General features: G+C 25.5%; 1 protein-coding gene across 5 annotated transcripts; it reads left to right on the forward strand.

The window, feature by feature from the left end:
- Positions 1 to 947: 947 nt before the first annotated feature.
- Positions 948 to 21,542, forward strand: LOC126894105 (uncharacterized). 5 transcript variants are annotated; one of them, XM_050664851.1, is made up of 31 exons: positions 948 to 1,077; positions 1,160 to 1,440; positions 4,533 to 4,715; positions 4,840 to 4,980; positions 5,809 to 5,991; positions 6,074 to 6,217; positions 6,273 to 6,587; positions 6,650 to 6,832; positions 6,923 to 7,054; positions 7,115 to 7,429; positions 7,491 to 7,673; positions 7,734 to 7,865; positions 7,948 to 8,277; positions 8,350 to 8,532; positions 8,592 to 8,729; positions 8,848 to 9,030; positions 13,285 to 13,416; positions 13,518 to 13,700; positions 13,783 to 13,923; positions 15,547 to 15,735; positions 16,049 to 16,186; positions 16,320 to 16,571; positions 17,539 to 17,639; positions 17,710 to 17,794; positions 17,859 to 17,990; positions 18,140 to 18,322; positions 18,399 to 18,539; positions 18,611 to 18,793; positions 19,246 to 19,386; positions 19,538 to 19,720; positions 20,894 to 21,530. In XM_050664851.1, exons 2-31 carry the CDS (start codon positions 1,200 to 1,202, stop codon positions 21,070 to 21,072), a joined length of 5,349 nt encoding a protein of 1,782 aa, XP_050520808.1. In that variant the 5' UTR covers positions 948 to 1,077; positions 1,160 to 1,199; the 3' UTR covers positions 21,073 to 21,530. The 5 variants fall into 5 exon arrangements, with proteins under 5 accessions (XP_050520808.1, XP_050520810.1, XP_050520809.1 ...); XM_050664852.1 differs by lacking the exon at positions 16,320 to 16,571 and having other exon boundaries at positions 989 to 1,440; positions 20,894 to 21,527; XM_050664853.1 differs by lacking the exons at positions 8,350 to 8,532; positions 8,592 to 8,729 and having other exon boundaries at positions 985 to 1,440; positions 8,914 to 9,030; positions 20,894 to 21,542.
- Positions 21,543 to 23,457: the final 1,915 nt, after the last annotated feature.

Raw genomic sequence — 23,457 nt, forward strand, 5'->3', positions numbered from 1 at the left:
TTAAAAAATACACGAAGAAAATTTGGCTTGTACTGTGTCAGAATTTTAGAAGTAGAAAATTTTGTGTAATACTAAGTGAAATTTTATCTTTTTTTATTATGATTTTAAATTGAAAAGTCTCATTATCACCACCGAAAATTTTTGTGGATTTAAACTGTTGTAAATTACGACTAACATAATTGAAAATAATTATCGAATAACGGTATTGATTTGTATGTCAACATCAATAGGTATAATGTGATACATAACAACTGATATGCATAAATACTAATCAGATAACAAAAATATCAGTATTAATATATAATTTAGTATATCATTTACAATCGGTGTACCGTTTTGAAATATTTAAATACAGGTATACCAAAAAGCCGGTATACCATTATTTTCGTTTCAATCAAATAAATTATGAGCCCTTCTGACGATTATAATTTATTATAGGGGTTTTTATAACTCATTCATATAGTGAATACATTATTTAGCAAACCAAGAATATCCATTAATGATTTAAATGCATTTTCATAATAAGATATAAGATTTAAGTAGCTTATAAATATTATTAATTACCGATAAATGAAATTTCTAGGTAAAATTATTTATTTATTTACTTTTTAGAATTCCAGCTTATCTATAGCACCTTAAATATATTTCCGATGAAAAGTACAAGAAAATTTAATATTGAAACTTAATATCTCTAAAGTTTTATTTAATGTTAAAATGTTCAACACAATTAGTAATTAATATACTTTCAATAGTATATAAATTATATTGATATTTGTTCAAATATTTTTTTACATTTGTCTACTAAGATCAATTAGTTAATCATGCAGACGAATTTTCCTATTATACTTTGTAATAGATTTAAAAAAGTAAAACTGAACTTGCATGCGTAAGCGAATTAAATTTTTAAATATTTTGGCTACTGTACAACATATATTAACATTGCTTTAAGTTTTACTCGAGTGTAGGAGTGATTACCGGACGAACGATTGCCCAGGGACACAGTATGTGCGTTAGCTAGTCATGCGGCTGCTGATCAGTCAGGATCTAACGTTCCAAAAAAAACCGTAACAACCAAACGTACGCAAAAATATCTTCCTATAGATTTAAGTCATATTTTCTATTTAGCTACATAATATTTAATCAATTTTAATTCGAATAGGTAAATACATTCTATAAAAGTTGGTTAAATTAATCATATTATGATTCGTTTCACGTGGCGCGACCTCCTAGCCGTGTTTGCGTTTACGGTGATCGCATTCCAATCACAAGTTTCCGCTAAAAAAGACTTAAGTGGAACCGCAGCTCCATCAACTGACTCATCAACTCCTTCATATAGATCGGGGGCTAAAGAACATCACGCAGAACCTATAATAGAAGAAGTCACATCTAAGCAATTAGAAAAAGTATTAAATGAAAAGGATTACGTGGCTGTTTTTTGGTGTAAGTACGACTTCCACGTAAATATAAACAATTATATAGCAGCATTAAAAAAAACAAATTATAAAAATAGTTAATTTTTCTAAACTGTATGACACTTAAAGCCCAAAACTATTAAATTTGCTTAAATTGTCATCAGCGCGATGCATGATGCATCGCATTTTATAGAATATTACTTTATGAAATTATTTTATTATTATTAGATTAAGTAACGAAGTTGAGGATGATTTCTTCAAATTAAATGTCTAACTAATAAAAAAATTAATCTTTTTAAAAAAAATATTAGTAAAAAGTTTGTCCATTTATTATTTTATAAAATGATAAATTGACATGTATATATTTTTAAAGTAAATTAGGTAATTATTTTTTTATGAACTTTTGCAAAAGTACATTAATTATTTGTATTATTTTATAATTTATTAAAATTATCTAATTTTTTAAACTGTCTATCAAAACTAAATGGAAATACTTAATACTTATTTAATTAAAATTAAAATATTTTATTTATTATAATCCCGTTAGTTTAGTTTTAGAAGTTCTTGGATAAAAAAAACTTCAATATTTATAGAAAAAATTAACATAAAAAAAATGATTGCCAATTTGTAACATGATATATATATTTATAATTATAAACTAAAATATTATTTGAAATTTGTAGAAAATATTTTTAAATATTATTTTAATAATTATTTCAACAATTTTGGTTTTATGAGATTCTGGCACAAATGAACATTTTAATCAAGTCGCATACATTGAACAGTCTATAAGTGCTTCAGCAACTCTTCAGTGGGTCAACCGGAGATGTTATGATTGTTTATTAATAGCCTTTCCAAAGTTATAATATATAAATTTGTTCAATACAATCTGATTATTAATGATTTCTATAATTATTGTTAAAAAAAACTTTTTGGTATTGAAAACACAACAGTAAATTGACAGAAACTAATCGTTTACACTTTTTAGATCTGATCTTTCTAAAGAGAATATTTTTTTTTTGGAGAAGAGAGAGAAATTTAGATTGTTAAAACGGTCGACAGTGGCGAAGGTATTATTATGGTTACATTATCCCCCGACAACCGTTGGTGATTTAGCGGAGGTCGGACGATGAAGATAATAATAGCACACGCGACTGACTCCATCTGAGGTAGTGCTGTCGTCTCGTTTAACTTCTCCTAAGCTGACATCACACAAATCTCGCTATCTAAACACTTACCTAAAAAACATACTAGTTGTTTGAAAAATAGCTCATTATTTATAGCCAAACAGTATTTTTTATTTTCAAAATAGATCCATAGAAACTGTTTGAATTGCTATTATAATCATTATTGAAGAATAAAATGGTATAAATAATTAAATATTAAAATGGTTTAGTTTATAATTAAAAAATAAATTTTTCTCTTCATAAGGAAATAACTATAAATAGGGCATATATACAAAGTGTTTGCAATTTTAAATTAAATTGAGACACTTTAAAATGTCCCAAATTTGTGCAATTTTGTTTTAAAAATTATATTTTTTTACTATAGGAAACTGCAAAATTACGTTTGCAAAGTTATTGAATATTTAGAAAGAAAAAAGAATATTTCAAATTAAAAATGAACTTGTATTAATATTTTAAATAATTAATAAAAGTCAATAGTGTTCAATTTTTATGATAAAAAGGAATAATTGATATTCTCATGAATATTATAATTTTTATCGAATGAAGGCATCTTTCTATATTACTTTATATATATCAATTAATTGATTGCAGTGTACTCAAATTACAAACATAACTAGTATTAAAAAAACCCAGCACAGGGGGGTCGCAGCTCAGTGGTGACGTAGCATAGTTGGATCAAGTATAATGATATCCGACAGTGATTAAAATCACTATAAAAAATAACGCTTCAAATCTTTAGATAGTGTTTAATTTTAAAAAATTGGTGGATTATTCCAAAAGCTACATGATCTGCTAGTACATTATTAATATCCTAATTAGGATAAAGTATGTCGAATGAAAGAGGGATATAAATATTATTTCTCATAAAAATATTGTATTGATCCATACACTTTTCAATATGTCATAGCATTATAAAGTAAAAAATAAAATAAAATCGAGAATTTTCACACAATAATAGCATTCGGTAGCCATTTTCACCGTGAAGACAAAATAAAGTCCAAAATTTTTTTTTTGCATAATAAAGTAAATTACATTATCTTTAATTTAAGATATATATAAAAGTATCAGTATTCCGGAACACTTTCAAAAATTAAGTTGAAAAAGTTCTACTTTCTCTATGCATTTTTACGTTTTGAATCCCCCCAGTATTAAGGGATATGGTCCGATTAAAAAAACAAGTATGTCGAATTAATGAGGTATATAATATTTATTTCTCATAAAAAAATTGTATTGATCCATAAATTTTTCAAAGATTTATAGCGTTATATGTTAAAAATATTTTCTCATAATATATACATTATGTATATTACATAAGATTTTATTTAAGATATATATAAAAGTGTCAGTATTTCCGGAACACTTTCAAAAGTTAAGTTGAAAAAGTTAATTTTTTGTGAAAAAGTGTCATTTTGAATCCTCCCCTGTGGGCTGGTAAAGGGTTAAATTTATAAAAACAACATACCAAATAATAGATAAAGACATCAAGCATCTATAAAAAAAAATTATATTGATTTTTTCATTTTTAAAAAAGTTATGGCAGTTTTAAGAAAAAAAAAAATTGAAAAAAAGTCGAAAATTACCGATTTTTTAAGTGGTAATATTTTTGGGGATTTCCCCCATTTACGGAGATTGAGGGAATTTTTTCAATTTTTGAGGGTAATGTCTTCGACTAGATACGATTTGTGATCTTTTGACGTATCGTTGAAAGAAATTGATTTGGCGAGAGCTAAGAAAAAGTGGTAACAGACAAAAAAAAAAAAACATCATAGTAAAACGAATACATTCTCAGCTTCGCATCGAAGCTAAAAATGTATTAAAAATAAATTTTTAAACAATTGAAAGTTATGTATAAATATATTAAATTCGAGTATGAATGAAAATTTTTTAAAAAGCTACGTGGTCGAAAAATAATTTGTATTTTTTTTTATTTCAGATACTAGAAGTTGTCACACTTGTGATAAAGTATTAGAAGAACTTGAAAAAATTGACGACGACACAGATTCATTTGGGGTAGATTTTGTAAAAATTAACGACAAACGATTAGCTAAGCATTATGGAATTAAAACATTCCCTGCACTTACATATTTCAGAGACAAAGAACCTATTATTTATGATGGTATAAATATTATTTGACTTGAAAATTGAGACCCATATACATTTAGTTGATGAATTTTTATGTTCCAAATAAATAATAATGTTCAAATTATCTATCACATTTATTATATATTTTGATTTGCAAGGTGATTTAATGGATGAAGATTCAGTGCTAGAATTTTTAACTAGCTTAGAGGCTTTAGATTTACCTGATCGCATAGAAGAAGTTAATGCGAAGATTTTGAAAAAAATTATTGAAGACACGGAATATGTTGCGGTTTTATTTTGTAAGTTGATAATTTTATGTTAAATTTTTCACTTAATAAAATTACATGTGTATATTATACATGATTATACGGTTCACAATCAATTATGTTGTGTGATTCAATAGGTCTTGAAAGATCTGAATGCACTATAAAAGATATCCGTAAGTGACATGATTATAGCATCAAACCTGATACGTACCTTTTCCAAGTAGAATTATAGATCCCATTTTAATAGAGATCCATTTATAAATTATTTTTTATTTAACAAGTTATCTATTTAATATTGATAGTAGTATAATGACATGATTTATAAGAAAAAATTGCCAAAACATTTGTGTTGAATAGAATATTTTTTGAGCATATACCCAATGCTATTAAAAAACCAACATGAAAAAATAATGTAGAAAAAATATGGGATGTTTTTGTTGTATATATTCACTCCAGAATTATAGTGATTACAGAGTTAATATATTGATTAACCTTAAAAATTGATATTATCATTTGGGATAAGATTTATTATTTTGCTGTCCACTCAATTATTAGATTAACTTTTTTACAACTTTATTGCTAATAACTTTTAAAACTACCTATTTTATTTTGTTTTCTTAAAAATCCACTTATCTAAGCAATTTAGCATCTGTTCATTAATTTAGTTTTGTGTTGTTTAACGTTCAAAACCAACATTTTTATACACTGTAAAATTTTAACTGAATAATGAAATTTTTCTATATTTTTTATCAAAGTAATGTACGCCACATATAATTTAACAGTCGGTAGACTAATTTTTTTCCTTTAAATTAATTTATTATAATTTTATTCTTATAATGAATCCTCATATCATTCTATCAGATAAATCTGGCTGTAAAAAATGCGCAAAAGCATTACAAGAACTTGAAAATATCGATGACGAAGCAGATCAATTGGGAATTGGATTTGTTAAAATACACGACGCAAGTTTAGCTGATGAATATAATTTAGGAGATTTGCCTAAGCTGGTATATTATCGCCATCAAATACCAATTATTTATGAACGTTAGTAGTTTTTTTAGTATCCAGTTACTTTAATTATAATTAACTTATAAACGATTTTTCATTTTAACATTTCATATTACAGATGAATTGACAAAGGAAGAAGACGTTCTTGAGTGGTTAGTTCAAAATAAATCCACAGGAGACGAAGAAGATATAATTGAAGATGTTTCTGCCAAAACTTTAGACACGCTAATCGAGTCTGTTGATAATCTCGTGGTACTATTTTGTAAGTTTCACATATTGGTAACCGGGATAAACGTAAATAATTTTTTTTTTTTCAGATGATAACGATGATGAAGATTCTTTAAGAGTTTTAAACGAATTGGAAAAAATTGATGATGACTGCGATCGTCATGGTATACAATTTGTCAAAATAGAAGATCCATTAGCTGCTCTATCGTTTGGCTTAGAATCTGTTCCAGCTGTTGTTTATTTCGAAAAACAAATACCAAATATTTACGATGGTGATATTGAAAATGAAGACGAACTTTTACAGTGGCTTATTGATCAATTGCAGAAAGATGAAATAGAAGATATTACAAATGAGATGATGGATCGTCTCATTAAAGAAGGAAAGAATATAGCAGTACTTTTTTGTAAGAATAAATCATGATTAATTTTAATAAATTATATTAAATATTTCTATTTTATTGTTTAGATGACAATAATGATAAGAAATCACAAAGAGCTATAAATGAACTTGAAAATATAGATGATGAATGCGATGCTCTTGGAATAGCATTTGTTAAAATTGATGACGACGAAGAAGCTAAACTTTATGGAATAGAAACTTATCCTTCATTATTATATTTTGAAAATGGAGTACCTACTCTTTACAACGGTAAATTAATTAAAAAATATACTATAATATGAAAAATCTTATACAAACTTTCAATATATATATATATATATATATATATATTAATTACAGGAGATTTAGAAGATGAAGATAAGGTTTTAGAATGGTTGAGTTATCAAGCTAAACACGACGAAATTGAAGATGTTACAGATGAAATGCTGGATATATTAATTAATAAACTCTCAAATGTTGCCGTTTTGTTTTGTAATTAAAATAAACTCCAACTTAAAATATATGATTGTTTTAATATAACTGTGATTTTAGACGACAAAAATCAAAAAAAAAGTCAAAAAGTATTAGTGGAATTAGAAAATATTGACGATGAATGTGACCAAAATGGAATAGCATTTGTAAAAATAAATAATCTAGATGAGGCTCAAGAATATGGTATAACAAGTGTACCAAAATTATTATATTTTGAAAAAAGGATACCACACATCTATCATGGAGATTTACTTAAAGAAGAAGAAGTCTTAAGCTGGTTAATTCATCAAAAACGTCATTCAGAAATTCCAGATGTTACTGATGAAATTGTAGATAAACTTATAGAATCTGAGCCTTATCTGGCTGTATTATTTTGTAAATACTACTAAAACTAATATCAATGGATGTTTTTATTATTTATTGGATTATTTTTAAGATGACAAGGATGACAAGGAAGATATTCGAGTATTAAATGAACTAGAAAACATTGATGATAAATTAGAAAAAGAAGGTATTGTTATCGTACGGTTGGACGATGATGCTGAAGCAAAAGAATATGGAATAGATCATTTGCCCACTTTAGTTTACTTTGAAAATAAAATACCAGCAATTTACGAAGGTAAAAACATGTCTAATTTTATAGAATTCATTGCTGACTATTTGAATATTTATTTTTTAGGAGATCTTATTAACGAGGATGAAGTACTTAAATGGCTAATAGAACAAAAAAATACCGCCACCATTGAAGAAGTTACCGATGAGATTCTTAAAAATTTAATAAATGAACATGAATACGTTTTAGTATATTTTAGTAAATATTTAAATCGATTATTATACAATAAGCGGTCACTTATAATAATTATTAACAATAATTTGCTTATTAATTTTTTAAGGTGGTAGATGCGAAGAAGGTGAAGAATGTGACAATATATTGGATGGATTTGAAAATATCGATGATGAACTTGACGAAAGTGGAATAGTTTTTGTCACAACCGAAGACGCGTCTATTGCAAGAGAATACGGAATAAAAACTTTCCCTTCGTTGGTATTTTTTAGAAATAAAGAACCTCTAGTGTATACTGGAGATCTAGAAGATGAAGATGAAGTCCTTACCTGGCTACTTGATGAAGAAACACTCAAAGTGCCAGGACGAATTGAAGAAGTAAATACTAAAATGTTAGAAAAAATATTGGATGAAAAGAAATATGTTGTTGTATTTTTTTGTAAGATATTAATCCTGACTTATATAATCAATGTACTAATTTTAAATTGATTAGGAAATACATGTTTTTTAGATAAAGAAGGAGATAAAAAAAGTCAAAAGATCATAACTGAATTAGAAAACATTGATGACGAGTGTGAAGAAAAAAATATACAGTTTCTTAAAACTTCAGATAATGGAATTCAAAAAGAATATGACTTGCCTAGTTTACCAACTCTTATATTTTATAGAAATAAATTCAGAAAAATTTATTCTGGTATCTTAAATCTGAATGTTAATTTATAAATGTTTATAACAAGTTATTGATTTTAATAGGAGATTTGATGCACGAAGAAGCTATTTTAGAGTGGGTTCTCGACTTACATGAGTCCGAACCTGATTTTATTGAAAGTGTGGACAGAAAAACACTTCAGACTTTAATTAACGACGTTGAACATTTGGCAGTATTTTTTTGTATGTATGAACATAAATTTTAAAGTTTACCACTTTACATTCTATAACTTAAAGCATTATTTCGATGTATTAAATAGATGTTCAAGTTTTAATATTCCTTAAATTCATTTTTTTACAGATGATAATAAGTGTGAAGCTTGTCCAAGTATATTGGACGAATTAGAAACAATAGATGATGATACAGATAAAGAAGGAATTCAATTTGTTAAATCCACTGATTCAAAATTAGCATCAGAAATAGGTATATTTAGTTTTCCTGCATTGGTTTACTATGAAACAAGCGTTCCAATTATGTATGATGGTAAGTGTAAAATTTTTCATTTATATAAAATCTCACGACGAAAAGAAAATTTAATATAATGAAGATAATAACACAGAAACTAAAATAGAGCCTTTAATAAAAGATGATTTTTATAAGCGGATTTTTGTTTAAACTAGTAAATAATAATAAATTTAACACAAATTCATGACCTATGAGATACACATACCCCGCTAACCACGCTACATTTTTCATTTTGTATCAGTACTAACATATGTTATAATAAATATCTACATCTTGCCCTTTAAGAGACGATTTTTTGCTGTCTATTTCATCATCTTATTACAAAAAATTAAAAATATTAAGCAAGATATAGAAAGTAAAATTAAAACTATATTAAAAATATTATTAATTTAAAAAACTAAAAAATATTAAAAATATTAAACTCAAAGCCACAAAAAAATTATTAATGAAAAGTCGCGGATACGTATTTCGGAAACAATGTTACCATTATCAACGCTAAACACATACTCATGTATGTTTAGCGTTGATAATGGTAACATTATTTCCGAAATACGTATCCGCGACTTTTCATTAATTTTTTTTTTGTGGCTTTGAGTTTAATATTTTTAATATTTTTTAGTTTTTTAAATTAATAATATTTTTAATATAGTTTTAATTTTACTTAATTAATTAGCCACAAGTGATCAAATTTTATTATAAGATATAGAAATTTTCATACAATGGTCCGAATTAAAAAATTGAATTTAGCATAATTTTTTATAAACGTAATAACTTATCATATTATAAAGGTTCATCATAATATTGATAATTAATAAGTTAAAGTTACATAAATGTTAAATATTATATAAAAAAAAAATATATTATATGTTAAAAAATAATTTATTGTTATTTTCCTATACTTTAATTATATAACACTTTTCTGGTACTAGAATGAGGTTTTATTTAATTTGTTACTATAATTATTATGAAAATTATTAATTATTACTATTTGTTGAGTAAAATGTTATATATAAGATAAAGCATTTGTAAGCGAAAAATGTTTTAAAAATGCCTCCATCTGTAAAGAGGAATGGGTATTTTTCATTTCGCTGTACATATTTAAAAACAATTTTACATACCTACAAAAATATATTTTATAAGGATTTTCATAAGTACTATATATAAAAGAATATGTATTTTTTTTTTTTTTTTTTTTTTTTTCCAAGAGTTAATGAAAAGTAACCTAATGTAACATAATTTGTTTAATTTAAGTATATATAACTTTATATAAAGTTTTTTAGGTTATTTATAAGTATAAGAAAAATATTTGATGTAAAAGAAAATTATAACATAAAATTGTATGTTACTTAGGTAACCTTAAGAACAGCAAAAAAGTATTAAGTTGGCTTATAAATCAAAAAAGTAAGCAATGTGTTTAATTGTGCTCACAATTGTTTTAATTAATATATTTATTTGCAATGTATCATCCGATGATAATTTTATTGAATTTTATAATATTCAGGTGGCAAAAAAAGTTCTTTAAACTCAAAATCATCTAAATTACAAAAAATTGAACATACAGGTACTTAATATTAAATATATCCAAATTGTTTCTACATACTATCATGAAAACATGATTATTTTCAACATTTTCTATAAAATTTAGATATGTGGGATTTCTAAAAATACTCAGAGATTGATGCACCAGTGACTAAAATTAGCTCATTAGATTTAAATTCGACTTTTTTTTGCTCTCAAATACGATAACGAATTCTAATATTTTATTTTTAAATATAAGAAAATATAGAAAAGTCCTATTAAATCATAAAAAAATACGTATCTCACTAATACTTTATAATATTTAAAAAAATTAGATTAGAATTTTTCCAATTATCAACAGCTAGATAATTTTATGTGATAAATTTATATAATGCATAACATTAACAAATATTCTAGCAAAAAATCCCTTAATTTGTCTGAATTAAAAGAGAATAAGGAATTATTAGTGATTGTAGAAATTAATATATTTAATTTTTACTTAAGTTTTGTTTTATTATTACTAACAGATTGTCGTCTGCAGCATATTTTTCCATTTTCCTTGACTGTAGTCATTCTACTTGTTTGTGCAATAAATATGCAATAAATCCTATTAACTATAATCATAATGACATTTATCAAAATTTAGCTACTCACACTTACATTTTGTAAAAACTTAAATTCTAATATAATTTGGATTTTGCTGCAGGCGATAGCTGTTTTTACATCGGTCTGGGAGATGCTAAGAATACGCCGGCATTCGAACCTTATCAATGCTGCCCAAAATCTCAAGTTCAGGCCAACAAGCCAAAACCTTCTAAAACAACCACCAGAGAAGCTAAAAATGACAAAACCAAAGAAAAAGTGAAGAAAAATGATAAATCAAAATCTTACGAAAAGTCTAATGGCAATAAGAAAAAAGATAAAAAGGGTAAAGATAATGGAAAAGGGTCCTGGTGGTGGTAAGAGATCATAAAAAAAATTAGAGGAATAAAGCACTATTCATTATAAAATAATATAATAAAATAAATAACTAAGTATTTTACTGTTATAAAGTTAAACATGGTTACAAAACATTTATTTTGAAATAAACCATAGCTATATCATACAATAAAATAAGGGGTCATGTTATAAATAGAAGTTAAATTCCAAGTAGATAAAGAAATCAAATTTTCTGTAAATATAATTATTTTCAAGTAGAACACATTTAAATTAACAAAAAAATTTTAAATATTAAGGTCTATCTTATACTAAAGTTAACTAGACCTTGTCTAAAGCTTAGTAAAGCTAGGCTTTATTACCCACGCCTACCTTAATAATGTATTCAACAATATTTATTCTTATATTTTATATTTCATAGACTTTGTAATTTTTTTCAAACATATAATTAAATAATTATATGCCTTCTAAATGACTAAAAACAAATATTATTTGTTTTATTTTATTATTAAATGTATACATTTAATTATTACTGTTAATATGGTACAAAATATATTTATATTATTATTAAATAAATAATATATATAGAATGAGTCTATATTTATGAAAATCCAATAACTTTTGGTCCCATAATCATTTTGCTGAATTTTGATTAACAATTTTTGAAATGTTAGATTATATTAATAGAATTTATTATTTGTTTGTAGTAGCAATTAAAATGAAAATAAAGTGTTTGTTGAGTTTTAAGCATTTTTAAACCTTAGTGGGATTGCAACATGAGTAAAGTGTACATACTCGTACACTAGTATTCACTCTTGGTATTAAAATGTTTTTAACTCAATAATTACTTATTCTAGATGTATTATTGAACCATCAGAAATTATTTGGAATATATATTATAAAAATGCATATTTTGAAATAAAAAAGTTATTTTTTATTATTATTAAAAACAAATAGTAAAAATTATTGTTTAAACTTAATCTAAAAATTTAAAAAATGATAAAATAAAATTATTATGAAATGATTGTTGGATCAAAAGTATTTGATTTTTCCATACTATTGTGACTTACCTGTATATATATATATATAGTAGTTATGATTATATATGTGTACATATATATTTTATGTAAAGTAATACATTTTTAATTTAAATCTTGACAAATATGACAAACGTTGTTAATACAAAATTATATTATTTTACTATAATAATTATATAAATAATAATGATATTTATTTAAAAAAAAGAAAATAATACTCAGATTGAAACAAAAGAAATTGTGAAGTAATTATAATGTACAATTATAATTGCTCTTTATTTTATTTAATTAGATATACTTTATATTTAATATTATTTATTATTATCTAAATATTTGTTGACGTTTAATTCATTATTAATTGAAATTGTGATTTTATAAAATTAACTTAAAAGGCTGTTATTTTATCCCCATGTACATAATGCATTGTTTTATCTGATTTTGCTCATATAGCTGCATTAGACTATATTTTATTTGCTTTTCCTCTAGAAATTGTAACATCATAAAATATAATAAGGAAATTTACTTAAGATTACATTGTTATACCAACATCTTTATATTTACAAATAATGTAATAATACATTATTAATTAATAAACTTACATTGTTTAATATAAAATACATAGCAAAATTTATTTTCCTTGAAAATTGTCCTCAAAAAAATTTATTTCAAAATATTATCTAGGTGTATAATTCTATTGAAATAAATATATCCAGTTAAGAATAACAAAATAATTAAATTTACATGTATCAAAAAAATAATCAATTTTGATTGAAAATTTAAGGAGATATTTCTGATGAAAAAGAGGTATTACGCTGGATGATTAAACAAAAAACTGATGAAAGTATAGAAAACATTGATAGAACAAAATTGTTTGACTATATTGACACTCAAGACTTTTTAGCAGTTGTATGGTGTAAGCTTTTATTTTGATTAATCACCTTATTATTATTATCAATTTTAATTTGATTTGATGGTCTTAAATTAAGTCTCTTAATTCATATAATGTGATTATAGATATTGAGGGTGACCCGAGAGTTCCGAGAGTTTTAAGACATATTGAACTAATTGATGATGAAGCAGCTGAATATGGTATTAAAGTAGTTAAATGCAGTGATAGATTGATGGCAAAAAAACACGGTTTTCGAAATCCACCAGGAATTTCTTACTTCCGAAAAACTAAGTACATAAACTATGATGGTAATTAAACAATTATTATATTTAATAATATTTTTTTCATAAGTGAATAGGTAAAATTTTATTAAAACACGTATTATTTTAGGTGACATCGATGACGATGAAGAAATTTTAGATTGGTTAACCGATCCTTCCAATATGGAGCTAACAGAACACATAGAAAAAGTAAATAGAAAAATGTTTTTAAAGATAAGACAAACCTCAGAAAACGTAGCCGTATTTTTCTGTGAGTACAAACATTTTGAAAAAATTGTAATTTGTTAAAAGATTAAAAACTGGTTAGGAATAAATGACCTTTAATTATAATTTTAAATAAATAATACTATTTCACTAAGTGTCTTATAATTCAAATAAAGCCAGAGCACAAAGTTGTGATCAGTATAGAACCTTAAGCTTGGTATCTCATGATTCTAAAATACTTACACGGATAGTTCTGAAATGGATAGAAAGAAAGATTGAAAATACTTTGATAGATGACCAGATCGGATTTAGGAGGAGAATGGAAACAAGAGAGGCAATACTAAGTCTAAGACAAGTAATAGAAAAAAGGAACAGAAAAGGAAAAGCTACTTATATATCATTTGTGGACTTGGAAAAAGCATTTGATAACGTAAATTGGACCATAATGTTCAGAATGTTAAAGAGAATTGAAGTGACATACAGAGACAGGAGAATAATTCACAGTTTGTACAAAAATGAGATAGGAGTTGTAAAATGTGGAGAGGCCAGAGAAGAAGCGAAATTTAAAAAGGGTGTAAGACAAGGCTGCTCATTATCTCCGCACCTATTCAATTTATATATACAGGAGGCAATTAACAAAATTAAAGACGAGAGCAGGGTTGGTATCAACATTTATGGAGAAATAATAGACATGTTAAAGTTTGCAGACGACATTGTCATTAAAACCGAAAATTAAACAAACCTGAAAGTAATATTAGAGAACATGAACAGAATAATGAGTAACGAATGTAATATGAGAATAAACAAAAAGAAAATAAAGATTCTAGTCTACAGTTGGAACACAGAACACATCAGAACAAACGAGATTGAAATTGATGGGGAAATACTTGAAAGAGTGAATGAATATAAATATCTCGGGAGTATAATAACAGAAGATGGAACCCGCAAGAGAGAAATAAAAAGTAGAATAGCTCAAGCCAAACAAGCATTTAATAAAAAGAAAAGTTTGTTTACATCAAGAAACATAGATTTAAATATAAGAAGAAGGCTTGTTAAAACCTATGTATGGAGTGTTGGACTATATGGAAACGAAACATGGACAATTGGAAAGAAGGAAGAAAACAGTTTGCTAGCTTTGGAGATTTGGTGCTGGCGAAGGGTATTGAAGATAAGTTGGATGGATCACGTAACAAAAATGACGAAGTATTCAGAAGAATTGGAGAAAAATGAAGTTTTTTAGAACATTTAAAAAAGATAAGACTGAAATTCATAGGACATTCCTTAAGATACAATAGGCTAATGACAAGAATGACAGAAAGCATGATAGAGGGAAAAAACACAAGAGGCCCCTAGAATACATTAAACAGATTCAAAAAGATGTAAATGCAACATCTTATTATGACCTGAAGAGGAAAGCGGAGAATCGAAATGAATAGAGAGTTGTTTCAAACCAGCCGAATGGCTGTTGACGAAAAAAAAAATTATAATTTTAAATAAATAATACTATTTCAAAGAAAATAATTTGTTTTTCATTATCGTGTTTATACATTTAAAAATAACTATGTATTAAAAAATACCTGATTTATAAAAAATATTCCATGCACCCTATTGAGTTAATACTAATAACTAATTAATTAAAAAACTATTCATACAAACAATTAATATTTAGATAGTGATGATTGTAAACAATGTAAACAAGTTCTAATGGAAATCGAGCATATCGATGACGATGCTGATGCTGCTGGTATAGATTTTGTTAAAATCGATGATAAAAAATTAGCAAAAGAATGTGGAGTATTTGCATTGCCAGCGATAGTTTTCTTTAAAATTGGTTCAAAAGAACCTACTATTTATGCAGGTATAACATTATTACAATCTAAATTACTGAAAACTAATTTTACTTGTTTATTAAATTAAAGAAAAATTAATATAATACTAGTTATAGAGCTATAATAGTTAAAATATCTTTATCAATCTATTTTTCCATTACAAAACATTTATATAGAAAATACATTTGTATTGAAGAATAATATCATACTATTTACACGATTCCATGTATAAATACATAATATTTAATAATAATAATTGTTTCTAAAAATTAATTCGAAAATCATTTTTAAATGATTTTGGGTTTTTATTACAAATTTCACATAGATTTTAACTTTTAATAGGAAACTTATATGAAGAATCAGATATATTAAATTGGCTTATGGTGCAAAAAAATCCTCACGGTGAAATAATTGAAGAGCTTGAAGGTGTAGAGTTAAGAAATGTAATTTCGTCATCGGAATCAATTGCGGTATACTTTTGTAAGTATAACATTATATACTTAATCAATAAATAAACTATATCAATTTAACTAAACCAATCTAAACAAAAAAATAAAAAATATATAATTGACAAATGTAATTATGACGAATGTGAGTGCTTAATGGTATATAGGGAATCAAACACTGTGTGACCGCTGTAAAGCGTCTTACACAAAAACATTTCGCAGACATCATAAGTCGCAACAGCCAAATGAAGATAAAAGCAACAAGCCAAAAAAGGATATAAAACCAGAACTTTCCACACAAACAATTGTTGACAATGATGAAATAACTGACAATAACGATGATGATGTCGATATTGATAATGATAATAATGAGAATGATAATATCGATGATTTTGAAGATGAAGTAAACAATGAAAATGGTATACTACCAATAAAATTTATTTCTTAATCCGCACACAAGACTGCGATTTATCGCTTTTAGATAGTTTTGATAATTTAAAAGTGCAATCTGTACAAATTTAGTTAAAAATTTTAATTATTTTAGCTTCGATGCGAAATTGAGAAGGTATTAGTTTTACTATGATGTGATTTTTTTGTCTGTTACCACTTTTTCTCAGCTCTCACCGAACCGATTTCTTTCAACAATACGTCAAAAGATTACAAATAGTATCTAATCGATGACATTACCCTCAAAAATTGAAAACATTTCTTTCATTCCTCGCAAATGGGTGAAATTTCTAAAAAAATTAAATTCATTAAATTTTGTTATTTTTTTCACTTTTTTTTTTTTAACTTCGATAACTTATTCAAAAATTAACAAATCAATATACTTTTTTTTTATATTAAAACCTTAGTTATTTCACTTTCATTTGATATCGTTTTTTTGAAAATCTAATAATCTAACAATTAACCTTAACTCCGGTTACCTTTCAATACGAATATATATTTTGACATTTACTAACAATTAACCTGCTTAAAGGGGGGGGATTTAAAATAGCAACTTTTTTACTAAAACTAACTTTTGAAAATATGAATCATTGTCAGATATCATTATACTTGACCCAACTATGCCACGTCACCATTGTGCTGTGACCCCCCTGTGCTGAGTTTTTTATTTTAAGTTTAACTATGCCCAAAATTTTATTAAACCTATATTAAAAAACTAAGAGTAACATTTAAAAATAGTAGTAAATAAACCTAAAAAAGTAAAAATATTGAAAGTTTAATACTTATTTTAATATAGCCATCAAATATTTAGTTTATTTCATGTAATATTCTGCATGTGTAGAAATGTATTTATTGAATATATAAAATTATATTAATTAATAATATGAAGTAGAATCAATTGTAAACTTTGAAAAATAATACTTTATCTATAAATTACAGATAACGAAGACGAATGTGATCAGTGTACAAATATATTGGAAGAACTAGAAAATATTGATGATGATTGTGAAAGACATGGGATATCATTTAAAAAAACACAGGTATTCATATTTAAACAAATAAAAACAATAGATAAATTTTATTCAGTCAATCAATCAAAGTATTAATTAGGATATGGAAGCAGTAGAACTATATGGAGTTTCAAAATTGCCATCTTTAGTATACTTTGAGCACGGAGTACCAAATTTATTCGGAGGTTGGTAAATTCATCAATTTAGACCAAGGGTCTTATCTATATTGACACATTTTAACACATTAAGGCGATTTGAAAGAAGAAGAAGAAGTGTTACAATGGTTGATTACGCAAAGAACAGAGGACAGAATTGAATTAGTAACTCGAGCAATGTTAGAATCACTTATCGAAGAAACACAATATTTGGCAGTCTACTTTTGTAAGTTCAAAAATTTTTTTTGCTTGGAATTAAATTAAAAATAATGAAGATTATTTTGAGACATGTTTTTAATATTTATAATAGTAATAGTTATTTATTCAGGATATTCCTGTTTCAAACTTGTAATATTTTAAAAATGTATTAAAAAGACAAACAGGCTTGTCAAATTTGCGATCAAATTCTCGATGATTTAGAAAAAGTTGACGATGAGTGCGACTTGTATGGTATACACATGGTGAAAATTCAAGACCCTCAATTAGCTAAGAGATATTCGATCAAAACTTTTCCTGCACTGGTATACTTCAGAAATGGAAATCCTCTATTGTTTGAAGGTAAGATAAATATAAATAAACCGTAATAAATCATGATCCAATTATCTGTCAACTTAATGAAGAAATATAACTTTAGGAGATTTGCAAAATGAAGAATCAGTTCTTGAATGGTTAATTGATGATGATAATAGGGAACTTGCCGATGAAATTGAAGAAGTTAATAGTCGTATGCTAGAAAGGCTTCTTGATGAATCACTACTTTTAGCTGTTTTTTTTTGTAAATTTAAATTTTTTTATTAAATTTAAAATATATTAATGATTAAATTAATCCTTTAATATGTACTCTAGATAATGAAGACTGTGAAGATTGTGAAGATATTTTAGAAGAATTAGAAATAATTGATGGCGAAGCTGATTTATTTGGTATTGATATGATCAAAATATCCGATCCAGATGCAGCTTCAAAGTATAATATTATGAGTTTACCATCTTTGGTCTACTTTCGAAAAAGAGTACCTCAAATTTATGATGGTAAATCTGTTTGTTTTACAAATTTAGCGCTAATCAAAAATTGAAACAATAATTAAATAATAACACATAAAATAAAAGTTTTTAAAGGAAAAAGTAGTGACGTAACAATTTTTTTGAATATTGAATTTAAATTTAAAATTACATTAATTCTAATCAAATTTAATATTTGCTTTTAAATGCCAACTAATAAATAGGTACTAGTTAAAAGTTGGCATACTAGAAACATTTTTGATAAATTATTAAATTACTAGCAATGTAATGATCATCAAATAATGATTCTCTTTTTTGGTTATTATATAAGTTTTTAAACAAAAATTATTATTGTAAGAGTCTCCTGGATCTTCTGCCTTTGTGACTCAACATAGCTTAATTTGACTTGCTTACTAATGTGTTGGTCAGACATTAAAAATTATCATAAAATTATTGATCGATTATTTAATTATCTTTTGAAGGCGATTTAGCAGACGAAGACAAAGTACTGTCTTGGCTTACTTCTCAAGATGTGTTTGAGATTAAAAATGAGATCGATGAAGTGAATAAAAAAATGCTCACCAAATTACTTAATGAAAATGAATTTGTTACTGTTTTCTTTTGTAAGTATTTTATTATTTTAATTATTCAAAATTTAACCCTAAAATATATTTTAGCTTCGATATGTAGCTAAGAAGATTAAGTTACTGATTTCGAATAAAATATTTTAATTTTACGTAACGTAATGATTTAACTGATACTTAAAAAATTTAGATGAAAATGACGTTGTAGAAAGTGAAGATGTACTATCAAAGTTGGAAAATATCGATGATGAAACTAGCACAATGGATATAACATTTGTAAAAATGGCTGATGCCAGATATGCACGTAAATGGGGAGTAACTAAACTTCCCGCAATAGTTTACTTCCGGAATAAATTTCCAAGTATTTATAGAGGTAGAATTTATAATTTTGACAAACTAAATAACAATTAAATATTAAAACATATTTATTTTTTTTTATAATAAAAATTATTCAATTTAAATAAGAAAATTCCAGACTTTGGTCGCCAAATAAGTTTACAGAAGCACAACTCAAATCATCAAATGTTGCCATTCTGGCATTGCCAAAAAGGCAACATATTCAAACACTGGCCCCATTGACAACAATATTCAAAATATGGAATTTAGTAGATTTTTTTACTAGACCCCTCGTCATAAAAATTTGATATGCATTTATAGTTATATTAAAGCATTTTTAAAGGAGGGTAAATTACAATAAGTACCCCAAAATATTTTTAATATTTGCTCCTGTATTTATTATTCTATTAAGCGGTGTTGGTCTGAATCATTATTGGGCCCTATGATATAATTTTTAGTTGGCCCCTAATAGAGTATATTGGAATATTTCATGAGGATCAGAATGATTTCCTGGCAATTTTATAAAAACGTAGAGCGGTTGGGAATATTATTTCTTCAAGCTCCTATCGTTTTCATACTATTGGTGCCTCCAAACCTCTTGCCTTCAAAATTTGCTATTTCCCAAGAAACATAATTTTGAATTAATAACAAAGTTGATCAATTCAATTATATTTTTATAATAACACTATTTTATATTTAATTTTGAATAATATTAAAAAAATTATTCAACATAATAAAATGTGCATATATAACATTTTATTGTATAGTTTTTATAATAATTAAGGAATATTATTTTTAAATCTGAATAATTAATTAAACATATATCTATTAAATTAATTTCTTATAAAAAATTGTTAAAACTTTATTTCTTATTTAATAAAATTTTCCTTATTTTTCCACTTGTGAATGACTTAAATTATGATTTTGATAACGTTTGGCTCCCATAATTGGCAAATATCCAAATGTCCTCATTATTATCAGGCTAGCCAGAATGACACTAACATTAATGAACAAATACGTATAAATATATAGAACGAAAATAAGTATAGAAACAGATAAATTATTATAAATAATGAAAACATTAGAAACTTTTATCCTTATTTTTTAATACCCTATACTTAAAAGTAGTTATAAATTCAAAGATCCATACAAATTATAATTTTACTATTAATTTTTGTTACATATTTAAATCAATTTTACCTTTATACAGGACGTCTTGATTCCGAAATTGAAGTACTGGAATGGTTGAAGAAAACTCGTTACCGTGAACCTGAACTTAATCTGTTTATGTATGTTATGATAACAATATCGTTAGCTTTCGTTTTGTACACAATATTGCTAGTCTATGGTTTCAAAAAAATTACTTGCACGCAAGTTAAACCTACATGAAAAAAAAAATTCATTATCTTTTTTTAGAGTAAATTAATTCAAATATTTAAAATTAAAAACAACAAGACTAATTGTGGGTAACAAAACGTGTTATTTTCATCTTAAAGGGGTACCATCTAAAAAGAGGAATAGTATTCAATATAAAATAAAAATTTATGTTATCGATAATTTTACCACTTAGAAAATGTTCAAATGCATAATTTCTGATGTCATTATTGAATATTGTTCCTTTTTTATCAAAAAATTTTATAATTTTATCAATATTTTCCATTCTTGGGAATAACACAATTAGACTTACTGCCCTACAATTGTCTTAACGAAACATAAATATTTTAAAGATAAAATTTTATAAATTCCAGATGTAGTTAGTACATCAGTTTAGTTAGTACAATATTCAATAAAAAATATTTTTTTACATTTTTTATGATTATGACTACATTATATTTTTTGCAATATTTTTAACTTTAAAGTAAAATAAACAAGAATTTAAACTAAATGTGTAGATTAAGTGCTATGTAAATTATTTAATTATTATTATAAAAAATATATTTGTTCATTTTGGTGACTGTATGAAATTATTTTATAAATATAAGATGCATGTTAAATTTTAAATACCTACCTAATGTTCTAATTTTCCATATTAAAAATTTTTTTTTTATTCTAACTATTTAAGAAAATAGTAAGACAACAATAGCCATAATAATAAATTTGGTATAGGTTGTCAATTATTGTTTAATACTAATTGACCAACCAAAAAAATTAAAAAAATTTTTTTTAGAATACAATTATTATTAGGACCCTTATGTCAGGTGGGTAGGCCCTACCTTGTTTCCATAGATAAGTCTAGGAAAAAATGTTTTATACTCAAATTATGAAAAAAAAAAAAGAACCGTCGTCCTATAAATCATAATTTTAATAATTATAATCATGTCTTAAATTTTAATCCTGAGTACACCTCTGGATTTTAGTATACTAAAATGTATCGTCAAACATAAAGTAAAACTAGTATAATTAAATGTTTAAGAGCAAAAAATAATGATTATATTTCTAGTTGACAAAAAAAAGAAAAGTAAAACGTACTGTTTAAAAATAAAGTAATAAAGTACACTGGTTGAAAATATGTAGAATATATTAATTTTAACTCGTCTGTTGCCAAGTGAATATAATTTTTTTTTCTATATATATAGTAAATATTCTATAAAATCATTGCAGTCTACCGTTACATATCAACTGTAAGTTTTTTGTTGTGTTTGTGATTTTATTTTGAGTTTTGGGTCACCGCGAGAGCAGCCGAGCTCGAGTGAATTAGATGCATTCTTGTGACCTCGACAGCGCTTGGTCTGGAGGCGGTTTTTGCATCCGAGTCAAAGTACTCGTCATCACATGAGTGCTTAAGCCGAGACAAACCGAGAATATACTAGTGCCCTTGTACTTCTTCGTCAAGACAAAATGCTTAGCGACTGGGCAAGAGTACTGCTACCATTTCAGAAGTAAGCAATAGATCGAGGCTGAGACAAGTTGATTAACTTTTCGTTTAGATCGACAAAATATATTGACTATTCGATACACGTTTGTTCAAGCAGGCAAATAAGGATTTTATGGAAATGGAGATAAGCTATACAATCAAGCCTTCCTATTCCATCTTCGTTATGTTGCGAGATTGTTTGAAAACTCAGAGGCTGTACATTTTCAGCGTTTATCCAATTGGGCGCGCTATAATTTATATCTTCATCGTCTGAGACTAGTATCATAAGTAATCGAAAATAACAGTTGTCCTATATGCTCAAATAAAAAAAAGTCCTATTTCTCCTTTAAAATTGTATTGACTTTTGTTTTTTTAAAGGAAACATATATGCTTAACCAATCTACAAATAAGAAAATGACTGGTCCTTAACAACTTTTGAACCAGTATTTTGGAAATTACAAACACTTATATATAAAGACTAGAAGTGAAACACGGATCTATTTATTTTTATCTTTAAGCTTTTATGTACCGCAATACTATTCTTGCCGTGATATAAAAATAACAATACTTTTTAAAATACTAGTTCAAAAGTTGTTATCGACCAGTCATTTTCTTATTTTTAAGCTGGTTAAACGTATATTTTTCTATTAAAAAAGACATAAGTCGATGCAGTTTTAAAGCGATGAAGGGGCATTAAGACTATAAACACACTTTTATAATATAAAATAATAAATAAATATTACTACTATATAGATATTTAAAAGTATTTAATAAATCATACATTAATATGCACTCTTCGAGAATCACATTACAACTTTTATTAGAACTATATTAAACTAACAACAAAATTTTATAGTGGAAATAATGATAACCTTATAAGGCAAATTTTTTTTTATAAACGTGGGATACTGTTAATTTAT

The sequence above is a fragment of the Daktulosphaira vitifoliae genome, unplaced genomic scaffold, assembly GCF_025091365.1.
Source record: "Daktulosphaira vitifoliae isolate Bord-2020 unplaced genomic scaffold, ASM2509136v1 Scaffold_1, whole genome shotgun sequence".
NCBI classification, from domain to species: Eukaryota; Metazoa; Arthropoda; class Insecta; order Hemiptera; family Phylloxeridae; genus Daktulosphaira; species Daktulosphaira vitifoliae.

Bases quoted from the DNA above. Each gene is read 5' to 3' on its own strand.
- LOC126894105 (XM_050664851.1), top strand. From the start codon at position 1,200: ATGATTCGTTTCACGTGGCGCGACCTCCTAGCCGTGTTTGCGTTTACG. The intron at 9,031-13,284 runs GTAAGTGTAAAA...TGAAAATTTAAG, and splicing joins CGTTCCAATTATGTATGATG to GAGATATTTCTGATGAAAAA. The intron at 19,721-20,893 runs GTAGAATTTATA...ACCTTTATACAG, and splicing joins ATTTCCAAGTATTTATAGAG to GACGTCTTGATTCCGAAATT.